Source organism: Tursiops truncatus, chromosome 16, assembly GCF_011762595.2.
Source record: "Tursiops truncatus isolate mTurTru1 chromosome 16, mTurTru1.mat.Y, whole genome shotgun sequence".
Taxonomy (NCBI): Eukaryota; Metazoa; Chordata; class Mammalia; order Artiodactyla; family Delphinidae; genus Tursiops; species Tursiops truncatus.
This window is the reverse complement of record NC_047049.1, coordinates 9,586,934-9,601,129: the sequence shown is the minus strand read 5'-3', so window position 1 is coordinate 9,601,129 and position 14,196 is coordinate 9,586,934. Positions and strand designations below refer to the sequence as shown.

General features: G+C 36.6%; 1 protein-coding gene across 16 annotated transcripts in view; it reads right to left on the bottom strand.

The window, feature by feature from the left end:
* Positions 1-14,196, bottom strand: part of ATE1 (arginyltransferase 1) — a 225,460-nt gene that overhangs the window by 141,996 nt on the left and 69,268 nt on the right. For all 16 annotated transcript variants that reach the window (XR_012326870.1, XR_002177332.3, XM_019940147.3 and 13 more), the window contains 2 exons: positions 12,505-12,686; positions 8,316-8,415 (listed from right to left, as the gene is read on the bottom strand). Coding sequence is in view for 14 of the 16 variants with exons in the window: in XM_019940147.3 (XP_019795706.1) it covers positions 8,316-8,415; positions 12,505-12,686 (282 nt within the window). In the remaining 2 variants the exon portion in view is untranslated. The remainder of the gene's footprint in view (positions 1-8,315; positions 8,416-12,504; positions 12,687-14,196) is intronic.

The window sequence follows — 14,196 nt, the reverse complement described above, 5'->3', positions numbered from 1 at the left end:
GCGAATATTAAACATTTTGAAAGCACAGGAAAATTCATTTTTAAAAAAGCTTTAGAAAACTAAATATACTTAAAGCCATAGCTGAATTTTTTATGTATATATAATAACGATACATATATATACAAACTATTGATACATAACATGTATATAAACTATATATAAAATAAATAAATATAAACCAACAGCTCGGTTTTTAAAAATACTGGGTTTTAAGCAGAATTTTAAAAAACAGACCTGTCCAGGTGTTCGCCCTCTGCAGTGGCATGTGCTCCGGAAGTACCTCCACCCCATCCCCAGTCACAGCCGCCCCAGCTCCATTCCCCTTGCCAGCCACTGACTCAGGCACAGAGAAGAGGCACAACTCTGACAATGAAATGAGTGAAGTAGGCTAGGAGGCTTCCTGGTAAGGTTTTTCTTGATCTCAAAAAAAAGACAGCAATCACCTCACACACATTAGGATAGCTACTGTCAAAACAAATGAACAAAAAAACAGAAAATAACAAGATTTGGCAAATGTAATGGTACAGCTGTTATGAAAAACAGTATGGTGGTTCCTCAAAAAATTACACAAATATTACTGTATGATCCAGCAATTCTACTTCTGGGTATATACACAAAAGAACTGAAAGCAGAGCCTTGAGCAGATATTTGTACAGCCATATTCACAGAAGCATTAGTCACAATAGCCAAAAGATGGAAGCAACTCAAGTGTCCATCAATGGATGAATGCATAAACAAAACGTGGCATATACACACAACCAAGTATTATTCAGCCTTAAAAAGGAATGAAATTCTGACACCTGCTACTACACTGATGAACCTTGAGGACGTTCTGCTAAGTGAAATAAGTCAGTCACAAAAAGAAAGACACTGTACCATTCCACTTATATGAGGTCCCTGGAGCAGTCAAATTCAGACAGACAGAAAGTACAATGGTGGTTGCCAGGGGCTGGGGGCAGAGGGGAATGGGGAACTATTGCTTAATGGGATCAGAGCTTCAGTTTTGCAAAACGAAAGGAGTTCTGGAGATGGACGGTGGTGATGGTTGCACAGTAACGTGAATGTACTTAATTAACGCTTCTGAACTGTGCACTTAAAAATGGTTAAGATAAATTTTGTCATGTACATTTTATCACAATTAAAAGTAATATTTTTTTAAAAAAGAGACACAGGAGACAATCTTATACTTTTCTGATTCTAGCTACTGCTGATGGCTTGTGACGCCTGAAGGCCAGCAACCACCTTGGAACTGTGAGAGGAGCAGACCAAGAGGACAAGCATCCACTGAGGACGTCAGCCAGAAAGCCATACTATCTGCTCCCGCTTCGGCAGGAGAGCTTCTCCAAAGAGAAACGCTCCCAGGCTGAAAATACAATTTCCATTCATTTCAGCCAGTTCCTGAGTCCGCAAATCAGTACTGATTTAGGCCAAACAGTACCAAGTCCCATTAAAATGGTCACAATTATGGTTAACAGTTAAAGTGAGCAACGACAACACAACAAATCAAGATGACTTCTTTTCATAATGACTCTGTTTTCTAGCTCTCATTAAATTCCTCTGTGATTACCCTTTGCTTTAATCTAAGACTATGGCCACAGAGAAAACCTAGCTGACTGTACTGTTTATACAGATCAACGTTTATTTAAAACACACACACAAAGAACAGTAAAACCAAAATAATTCGGTAAAAATGAATTTTAGGGAATATTATGCACAAGAATATAACTGCTATCACCTAGCAAACCGCTAGGAGGCTCTACTGCAACACATGTGATCAAAGAAACTATGAAAATGACCACATGGTGATTTTCATTTTGCAGTGCTCAACATTAGCAAGACAAGCAAAATCAAAATGTGTCATTATGTTAACAAATGCCTCGTAGGCCCAAGTCTGGGTATTAAATAAAATGCTGTATAAAGATGAATTCTCGTAAGCCAAGTGGGCATATTTTTAGGTATGACCACACAGGCAAATTAAGTAACTTTGCCGAAACTCTCTCACACTGAGCTGTCAACAACTTCACAGATCAGTTCAGCTCAATTCAGGAAATGAGTCTGCACAGCTCAACACAGAATGATTTCCATCGACGTGGAAATCTACAACTGTATCTAGTGATTTCCATCCTACAACATGTGTTTCAGTCATCTGTTGCTGAGTTAACAAACCACCCGAAAACTTAGAGGCTTAAAAAAACAACAATTAATTATTCCTCATGATTCTGTGGGCTGGCTACAGCTCAGCTAGGTGGTTCTTCTGCCCATCTTTCTTAGGCTCAATCATACAGCTGCATTCAGCTTGCTGCTTGGCTGGGGCTGAAACATCCAAGATGGCCTGAGGCCTCCCACATGGCCTCTCATGCCAGCAGGGTAGTCAACCTTTTACATGATGACTGGCTTCAAAGACAAAGGAAGCAAAAGCTGTCTGCCCTCTTAAGGCTTGGGCCTGTCTGAAGTCTCAGACATACTTTTACAGTATCCTATTAGTCAGCACAAGTCACAAGGCCAGTCCAATCCGTGTTGAGGGAAACAGAATGTACCTCTGATGGACAGAGCAGCACACACAAACAGGGTACAGGGTAAGAGGAATTGATGATGGAAAGCTCTGGGAATCATCTATCAAATGATGGTCCTTCCTACACATAAAGATAGACTCTTCATTTCAATATGTCTTCATGACAGTTTACTCAATAAAAGAGTTTGTATATTTCAACCTGTTAATTACTTTAATTTGCTCTACATTATAAATGTATTATATGGTGTTTATGATTTCTTCTGCTAACTTTGGGGTTTATTGGTTCTTCTTTCTCTAATTGTTTTAGGTGTAAGGTTAGGTTGTTTATTTGAGATATTTCTTGTTTCTTGAGGTAGGATTGTATTGCTATAAACTTCCCTCTCAGAACTGCTTTTGCTGCATCCCATAGGTTTTGGGTCATCATGTTTTCATTGTTATTTGTTTCTAGGTATTTTTTGATTTCCTCTTTGATTTCTTCAGTGATCTCTTGGTTATTTAGTAGTGTATTGTTTGTATTTTTTACAGTTTTCTTCCTGTAATTGATATCTAGTCTCATAGCGTTATGGCTGGAAAAGATACTTGATACGATTTCAATTTTCTTAAATTTACCAAGGCTTGATTTGTGACCCAGGATATGATCTATCCTGGAGAATGTTCCTTGAGCACTTGAGAAGAAAGTGTGTTCTGTTGTTTTTGGATGGAATGTCCTATAAACATCAATTAAGTCCATCTTGTTTAATGTATCATTTGAAGCTGTGTTTCCTTATTTATTTTCATTTTGGATGATCTGTCCATTGGTGACAGTGGGGTGTTAAAGTCCCCTACTATGATTGTGTTACTGTCGATTTCCCCTTTTACGGCTGTTAAAATTTGCCTTATGTATTGAGGTGCTCCTATGTTGGGTGCATAAATATTCACAATTGCTATCTTCTTCTTGGATTGATCCTTTGATCATTATGAAGAGTCACGTACCACAATGTTCACTGCAGCTCTATTTACAATAGCCAGGACATGGAAGCAACCTAAGTGTCCATGGACAGATGAATGGAAAGAAGATGTGGCACATATATACAATGGAATATTACTCAGTCATAAAAAGAAATGAAATTGAGGTATTTGTAGTGAGGTGGATGGACCCAGAGTCTGTCATACAGAGTGAAGTAAGTCAGAAAGAGAAAAACAAATACCGTATGCTAACACATATATATGGAATCTAAAAAAAAAAAAAAAAAAAAGGTCATGAAGAAGCTACGGGAAAGATGGGAATAAAGACACAGACTTACTAGAGAATGGACTTGAGGACACGGGGAGGGGAAGGGTAATCTGGGACAAGTGAGAGAGTGGCATGGACATATATACACTACCAAATGCAAACTAGATAGCTAGTGGGAAGCAGCCGCATAGCACAGGGAGATCAGCTTGGTGCTTTGTGACCACCTAGAGGGGTGGGATAGGGAGGGTGGGAGAGAGACACAAGAGGGAGGAGATATGGGGATATATATATATATGTATAGCTGATTCACTCTGTTATACAGCAGAAACTAACACATCATTATAAACCAATTATACGCCAATAAAGATGTTAAAAAAGCTTTACAATATGGTGAAGACTGTAACTTAATATGTCTAAATCTACACCAGAAAATCCAAATGAAACATTGTCATAGTTACAGGTACAGTCACTTGGTGCCACTTTATGCACTGGATTACAATTATGTACCCCCTCAGATGTAACCTCCATTAGGGCAGAGCCCATATCTATACTGCTTACAACTGTATTCCCAGTGTCTAGTGCATACCAGGTACCCAAGAGACTGTTCTTTCTTAGTTATAAAAAATATTCCTATTTTAAAATATATTCCTTCTTTCTTTAATATCAGATAAAAATATACTTTGTAGATTTTTCCATTGTATATTTTACAATATGGCAAAAATATATCATTACTAACGCTTGAAGCAGTTATGCACTAAGAAAGAAGATATAATTTTAGCTATTATTGTACTCATATGCTAAATTTACCCATTCAATCTTGAAAATGAGAAAAATTTTAATAGTGTACAATTCACTTTCTGTGAGCTATCTTTTATTGGTCTCTAGCTCTAGCCCTTCAACTTGAAATGAGAAACATTCATACTTGGACCAATATCCAGCTTATAATTTCAAACGGCACATTTTCCAGTTAAAAATTCCCATGTTTAAAAGCAGTTGTTTTATTCCCCCAAAACTGAGCATTCTCATTTGCTCACAATAAAATATCCTTAATTGAAATGAGAATATCTTTACTCTTCAGTGACCTAAAAATGACGTATCTTCAATCATGATGCAATGAAAACAATTTTCTTAAACTAACAATACAAAAATTAAGAACAACATGTTCTTGAAGATCCAAAAGTATTCAAACCACCATGCCAGGAAAATGCTGGCTTTACAAAATTAACTTAATATTCAAATATTTTATCATTCTTATCTCACGAATATTTACAAAGTCACGAAATATAGTACAGATTTTCAGAACTGTCTTTCCCAAGAAGATATAATGTGAATATGATATAACATATTGGGAAATTTTTAAAGTTTTGTTTAAATGGTTAGTGAGTATTCCCCTCCACCTACCTTTTCCACTCTGGGCTGCAACCTAGTTTTACAGGTTTTAATAGTGTTTCCAAATTCCCAACAGATATTAAATTTTGGGGATTTGGAAATGAGAACGTGGGATTCCTGAAAACATAAGTTATTCCTAAAATACTTCCAATATTCTTCATATTCTTTACTCATTAGTATGAGTAATTAAAAATTGTTTAATAAGAAATATCATTTCAAGTAATACAGGCATACCCCGTTTTATTGTACTTTGCTTTACTGCTTTTTGCAGATATTGCATTTTTTATAATAGAATGTTTGTGGCAACCCCGAGTCAAAAGCAAGTCCATCAGCACTGTTTTTCCAACAGCATTTGCTCACTTTGTGTCTCTGTGTCACATTTTGCTATTTCCACCAGTGAAAAGATTACAACTTGATGAAGGCTCAGATGATGGTTAGAATTTTTTAGCAATAAAATATTTTTTAATTAAGGTATGTACACTGTATTTTAGACATAATGCTATTGCATGCTTAACAGACTACAGTACAGTGTAAATATAACTTTTATGTGTACTGGGAAATCAAAAAATTCATGTGACTTGCTTTATTGCAATATTCGCTTTATTGTGGTGGTCTGGAACTAAACCCGCAATATCTCTGAGGTGTGCCTGTATTTACGAAGAACTTTAGGCTACAAAGAATATTAAAACACTGGAAACTGCCAGCAAACATTACTAGGTACTATTTCTAATAACCTAACATTTGGGTCTCTTACCATGCTAACAGCACTACAAAGAACTACAAATTAAGATTACCAGTTTATGATCTTATTTTGCTTCTAAGTTATCCCTTGAAACACCATTAATATACTTTATATATAAAGTGAATAATATTTATTATATTTACACTGTTACGTACCTTGTAAACAGCAGATAGGGCCACAAAACACATAACACGGCTACAGCTACAAAGAAGACCGACTAACTGAAGGGTGACTGCCCTCCTCCTCCTTTTTTATATGAATATGCATGGCACTGTCACCTATTCATTCTTATTTAAATGCTCCTTCTCCATGAAATGTGCTTCCCTGTCATACCTACTCTTTTTTGAGGCCTCTCTTCCCTTTTAATTAAACCCTTTCCTCTTCCATACCCTATGCAGCAACCCCACTGCCTCCTAGGCCACTTACCAGACCACTGTATTGACCTGATTTTACGTAAAACACCCCCAATCTTCACCTATGTTACAAGTTTTAAGAAGAAGGTTCATGTTTAAACCTTTTCACGTCTTCAGAGCTTAAAGCAGCGCTCTGAGCAGACCAGAGGTATTTGGCGACTGTTATTACGGCAGCATGTGTGCAGTCTGTCCCTTTATACTGCTCTATGCTTCCCAGAGCTTTTACAGTGGGCTACTAATACTTGGAAAACATCAAAGGGTTTCATTAAAGAGAGTCATAAAATTTAACATCAAAAAAAACCAAACAACCCAATTAAAAAATGGGCAGAGGACCTGAACAGACATTTTTCCAAAGAAGACATACAGAGGGTTAACAGGCATATGAAAAGATGCTCAACATCACTAATCATCGGGGAAATGTAAATCAAAATTACAAGGAGATATCACCTCACACCTGTCAGAATGGCTATTATCAAAAAGACAACAAATAACAAGTGCTGACGAGGATGTAGAGAAAAGGGAACCCTCATGCACTACTGGTGGAAATGTAAATTGGTATAGCCACTATGGAAAACACTATGGAGGTTCCTCAAAAAATTGAAAATAGAACCACCATACAATCTAGCAATTCCACTTCTAAGTATTTTTCCAAAGAAAAACATCAATTCAAAAAGAGACACGCACCTGCTATGTTCACTGCAGCATTATGTACAATAGCCAAGATATGAAAGCAACCTAAGTGCCCATCAATAGATGAATGGATAAAGAAGACAGGTGTGTATGTATGTGTGTACACACACACACACACACACACACACACACACACACACACACACACACACACACACACACACACACTGGAATATTACTCAGCCATAAAAAAGAATTAGGGCTTCCCTGGTGGCGCAGTGGTTGAGAGTCCACCTGCCGATGCAGGGGACACGGGTTCGTGCCCTGGTCCGGGAAGATCCCACATGCCGCGGAGTGGCTGGGCCCGTGAGCCATGGCTGCTGAGCCTGTGCGTCCGGAGCCTGTGCTCCGCAACGGGAGAGGCCACAGCAGTGAGAGGCCCGCGTAGCACAAAAGAAAAATAAATAAATAAATAATAAATTAAAATTTTAAAAAATATAATAAAGTTAGGCCTGGAAATTAAAATAATAATAATATTGTAATAGCTTTATATGGTGACACATAATTACTAGACTTCTTGCTGTGATCATTTTGTAATGTACAGAAATGTCGAATCACCATATTGTACACCCAAAACCAACACAGTGTTGCAGGCCAATTATACTTCAATAATAAAAAAATACAATAACATAAAAATAAAGAGAGTCATAAATGGTAAGACCTTTTGTTAAAAGGGAAATTCTGAAATATACTTAAATCTGAAAATAATACAATGAATTACAAAGTAAGAACAGTGGAGACTGTAATTCTCATTACAGAAAGCTTCATTTCTGCGGCAGCAAACAGATTTCCTTAATTAACCCATTCAAACCCTTTCAAAACTCCAAATTCTGTGCTCTGAGACAAAAATCATATTAAAGATTCATTTTCCCATAATGAAAACCTTACAAACATTTGAAAATATTGTGCTATGGAAAATATCTTACTACTTACACCGAGCTCCAGTTTTTCTGGAGTGTGACTGTGTCCAAAGGAAACAAAGCTACAACTGAATGGGGGGAGAAGGAATGGAGGGGGGAGAGGGTGACGATGCACCTCAAGAAGGTAGATTTCTTAATGGGCACTACTGTACTATCCCAAGTAAGCAGGGCCCTACTGAAGTTCTAGAATAGCTGGGATACATTCAGTGAATTCCTACAGATTAACCTATATTAAACAAATATTAAGTGCCTATTTTGTCAGGCACTGTTTTAGGCAATGAAGAAGTTAGATTCTATGAAAAGTTTAAGACATTTAAAAATAATTCATGATTTACATAAAAATGTACAAGCATGTTAAACTAATGTGATTAGAAACTACAAAAGCACTAATTTTCATAACTTGACTCTATAGCAAACGTGTGAAAATCAACTTTACCTTGTATTTCATCTTGGGACATGAATGAATGTAGAAACCCATATAGTAATAGCTGAGTTGAGGTGTTTTCTCATGAAGCTGCCTAGTAAAAGCAATTTCTCTGCCAAAAGAAGAATAAAGATCAAGGTACAGTTAAATTTAGTTCCAAAATTCAAAGTACTGTACAATTTGGTAACACATATTTGATAAAATCTGACATTAAGCTATCAAAATAAAAATCCAAGTGTTGAAAGAAAAACAATTTTAAAAACACTTTCAGATGACTTTTACTAAAGAGACACCAAAGGAAAGTATATTATTTTAGCAAATGCACCAAAGTTCTGGTTTTACTCTTTATTGGGCATAGCAGTGTATCTCAAATTCAAAGAGCATAAAAGTACAAAGATCTATTTAATACAATTCCTTATTATTCATTATCACCTGGAGTTCTCAAAGACTGGATTTATCAGGTTAAAAACAGGACAACAAATTTTAGAAAGCTCAAAAACCAACAAATTTCAGGAAGAATACTACTATGACCATTTACATGCAAACACTTTCAACTATATATGACATATTACTCTCTATGTCCAGATGCTACTTTAATATTTATTTTCTCTAAAACTAAAGAGGGGGGAAAACCGTGCTATCTCACTGCCTTTTCTCTATTTGTTGGCACAGGCAAGGATTAACTGAAAAAAGAAGCTGTCAGCAATGCCTATGCTCGACGTGGTTTTAATTTGCATCCGGATAAATCTGGGCACAGAATTTCATCCTACTTGTCCAACTGAATGACCGCTTGTGTTCGAGAGCTTTAAGCAAAGCTTCGGTACATTTCTAAAGTATGAGAAAAATTGTTTTGTTTTTATGTTTGTTTCTTGAAGGTTTTAATTTCCTTTTCTTTTTCTTTGTTTTTAGTAGCAATGGATGCTTGAAATCCAAGGAGAGATTTATTTTTTAAGGGAACAGTGTGCATTTTGCAAGTTCAAATTTAAAGCATTGAAGGGTCGTTACCCTAAAAATTCATCTTTACAACAAAAGTATTTCTAAATCCAAACAGATTGAACATTATTAGGCTAAAACAGAATAGATTCTATTATTCTCAGAACTAACCCACTCTTAAGGTTCAAACTGAGGAAGAACGCAATGATACAGCAAGCAATGCAGGACCACCCAGCTCTGATGAGGACGGCAATACCCACTGGCCCTCCTACTCGGCCCTGCTCATCTCAGCTAACTGCAGCACCACTCCACCACCAGCACCACTCCAAGCCCCAAGCCTATGATCCATACTTAATTGTTCTCTCCCTCTCACCCCTGTGTCCAACCCATCAACAAGTCCAGTTGGCTCTATCTCCAAAATATACCGTGAATCTGACCATTTCTCACCACCTCCACCTCAGGTATTTTGGTCCAAGCCACCATTAGGCCTCCCTTAGACGACTCTAACAGCCTCCCAAATAGATTTCCAGTTTCCACTCTGGCCCCTCCATAACCTCTCAGAGCAGTCTAAGTAGTCTTTTACGATATTAATCAGGTGAGGTAACCTCTCCAAACCCTTCACCCTCACACTGGGTTGGTATCACACTTAGATAAAATCCAATCTCCTGACCATTACCTATAAGCCCTTCTCCATCTGTCCCCTCATCAACACCACCTGCCTTGCTGCCATCCTTGCACAGCACTGCCTAGGTCCTACCCCATTTCCTAGCCCATAAGGCCTTCCTTCTCTTCATTCCAATGACCTCAGGGCACTTGGACTTGCTACCTTTGACCTGGACGTCTATCCTCAGATTCTTACATAGCTGGCTCCTATTCTTCTCTCCTGGCTTTTCAGAGAGGTCTTTCCTAACCACCCTATATAAAAAGGGCCTCATGCCTACTACCATAATTTCATTTTTGTCACAGCACAACAGAGTCTCTAAAATTGTGTTGTCAGTTTTCTAATTTACTGTCTGCTTTGACAAGGCTGGAAACCCTGTCCTATGCACATCTACAAATAGTTCCAGGACACACAGACTGTGCTCAAATAAACATCTGTTAAGCAAATCAATTACATTTCTAAAATTCATCTTGCTAAAAAAACAAAAAAAAAGAAAGGAAATAAATTCCATGCTCATGCTCCCCAATTCAAACATTTTTAAAATCTGTAGACTAGATTACGTAAAAATCTAGTAATCTGTAATCTTGATTACAGATTAAAATATAAAAACTCTTTATTGATTCTACGATTGCTTAAGAAACTGAAGAAATGGAGGAAAAATTTAACAGGCTTCACTGAAATACATTAAAATCAGGAATGGAACTGGCAACTTGTAACCTACTCTCCCCAATTTTGCTTCATAATGTCAGTCTCCTGGCTGCCTTTCCTCTTCTATAAACTCAGCAATTCAGATTCTCAAGAGCACGGAAACAGATGCGGTGCCAATCTCCTCACTCTCCACTGACCCCAACTTTCGTGCTCTCAGGCTCCTCTACTACCTCCTCAAAGCCCTCCAGCTCCAGAACTTTCCAGAGATATACCAAGCAACAAATAGATTGCTGGGAACAAATTTTGTTGGGAATTATTTGCTATCTCAAATGCAGTGGGATTTCTATATCTCTTTGTTTATTGAAAAATGAAATATTTCATACAGAGGCTGGGATTTATTATCTAAGAATAAATATCATTCTTAACATTTATCTGAGAAATCTAGACAAATCCATGCCTACACATTGTAAAGTGAGAGATACATAAATAAAAGAAGAAAATGGTAATAATTTCAAAGTACTGACTGATTCTGATACAAAGAACAAGTATCTTTTCTGAAATACACACTTCTAAAGTTACAAAATGTGAATGCTTTAAATTATCAGTTCTAATTTCACAAAGAGTTAAAAGATACTACAAAGAATCATGGATTTTTTTTTTTTTTTTTGCGGTACGCGGGCCTCTCACTGTTGTGGCCTCTCCCGTTGCAGAGCACAGGCTCCGGACGCACAGGCTCAGCGGCCATGGCTCACGGGCCCAGCCACTCCGCGGAATGTGGGATCTTCCCGGACCGGGGCACGAACCCGTGTCCCCTGCATCGGCAGGTGGACTCTCAACCACTGCGCCACCAGGGAAGCCCCATGGATGTTTTTTAATTAGTTTATATAAAATGTAATTAAATACATAAGAAAAATAAAAGATTATTATAAGGATCAGTCGTAAACATTGTATATTTTTTAATTTGCTATGTAACTTGGCATTAAGATAGGTCATGTTGAAAATATCAATATTGTGTGCCACTGAAAAACACAAAAATATCAATTATGGACCATATTTTTTTTTAATCAACTAGTGATTTAAAAAAAAATCAACTCTCCTACTTTTATAATTCAGAGAAAAGCACACACACAGTAAATAAAATAATCTCAAAGTATATTTTATCAAGATGTGAAAAACGTGACCATCAGAGACAAAGAATGGGAAAAGCAAAGAGAAAAAAGTGATAAAGAGGGAGAAGAAAGAGACTCAAGCTCCCAAACAACATAAAAATAATTCTCAACGCTCCTTCCTCCTCTACCACATGTATATGCAGACAAGCAGCAATAAAAATAAAAACAAATATTTTCATGAAACAAGACCCCACTATTTTCATTATTAGGATAATGCACCTAAAAATATCTGTGCTGTGTTGCATATATTTGCAGCCATGGACATAAAAAGGAAATCATCTTTCAATGAGGTCATAGAGTCAAGTGGACAATCAGGGACTCTCTGGTCCTGTTCTATATACTTTATATAACTGTATATTTCTTCCAACAGACTGCCATTGCTTTAATTCGTTTACACCAGATTCACGTAACCTTTAATTAATTATAAAAATATATATACAATAGTAATGACAAGAGAAAATATATAAATAATGTAACATTTTAAAAAAACATTATGTGGCTCTGACAGGGGAGCTTAAATAAATGCATAAACTAAACAACAAAAGTATCACAGTGACTTCTCATACATTAGACCAGATGGATACCTTAAAAAGCTAGGGAATTACCATCAGACACTGTGGCCTCAGTTCTAAAAGTGGTATTTCTAAATATCAATATATAAGAGACTACTAGAGCAACAAATTATTATGTACTATCCAATGGGATTTCTGCTGTTTATAATAAAATATAATCAAATGAAGAATTATTTGAAATTGTATATGACCATTACAATTGTCAAAAGCAATCTTACCGGAGTGCAGAGTAGACACCCAAAGACAGAAACGAATAATCAGGATCGTAGTACAAATATACAGACGAGACACAGTATGGAAGGACGTCAATCACCCCCACAGCAATGATCTTTCCATCAAGCCAATACTGCTGGTGAAAGGAACCATAACCACAATCTGGTCCATACGGGGGATTCTCTGCCTGAGAAAAGGTAGACACACAAACATGAACAGTTTGTCATTTTTCTCTTTATATTAAAAATCTGAATAATTAACCTCTTTTACTTGTATTCTACTCAGGTTAGTAAGTCCTAAAGTTTCCTCTTTGTTGCCATCATCTTCCGGCTCTCAGAAGAGTCATACCCTGCAAAACTTTTTAGGTGTAGAAACGCTGAAGGAACAAAAGAATAGAGAAAAACCAACTTAAGATTTTTTTCAACTTGCTTTAAAATTTGCCGTAGGAAATATAAAATCTACAGGATAAGTAAGCACTGTTAAACTCTGTTCTTCTGTTCCACACCAAAGTTGGGAAAGAAATGGTAAACGATAGAAAGATGGGGAACATAAAGGCAAGGGTTGAGTGCGAACAGGAGAACTATCCCTACGCTGCCAGCCAGGCCTGATCTGTGGCCACCCCTGCACTCGTAAGGCATATGAGCTCACAATTTTTTCTAGGTAAGAGTTCCTGTGTAAGTGAGTGCTATGACATTTCTCTCTGTTAGCCAAAGGAAAGTAAAAGTTATTTCCTTATCATTATCTTAATATACCTATAATCCCACAGAAGAAAATCCCACAAATTTTTGCTACAGGTATCTAGAGATTTCACAGTGTAACCATTTTCTGTAAATAGTTAGTTGAATGATATTTCTCATTTTAAAGTTCAACATGAATTTAAATGAAACTGTTATTAAAAGAAAACCTTATAATGAAAATTATGAAGCACCATAAAAAATGCTTTGCTAGAGACTGAATGAATGTTAGAGATGAACAATTTAAGTGAACAAATACAACAAAACTTGTGTATCATGTTCACACACTTAAAGTCACAGAGAGTGTGTATGGGAAAAAAAGCTAGAAGGAAATAAAGGAAAATGAAAAAGCAGGTTTGCTAATACTAAAACCAGAAAAAGACATTAGAAGACAGGAAATCTACAGAACAATCTCTCATGAACATAGATGCAAAAATCCTCACCAAAACCACCAAAAAAATTATACACCTAAGTATAAATCTAAGAAAATATGAATACATACAGAATCCATACGCCAAAAAAACCTACAAAACTATGACAAATGGAATCAAAATGTAAACAAATGGAAAATATTATATGTTCATTTCGATTGAGGTGTCCACTCTTCCCAAGTAGGTCTCCAGATTTAATTCAATCTCAATCAAAATCCCAGCCACTTATTTTGTGAATATTGACAAATTAATTCTAATGTTTACATGGAAAGGAAAAAGAGCCAGAATACCAACACAATACTGAAGAAGAACAAAGTTGAAGGACTGACACCACTTGATATCCAGACTTACTATAAAGCTACAATAATCGAGGTACTGTGATATTGGTGAACAAACAAATTAAACAGCAGAACAGAAAATAGAACCCAGAAATAAACCCACATAAATACAGTCAACTGGCCTTTGACAAAGAAGCAAAGATAATCCAAGACAGAAAGGACAGTCTATACAACAAATGGTGCTGTAACAACTG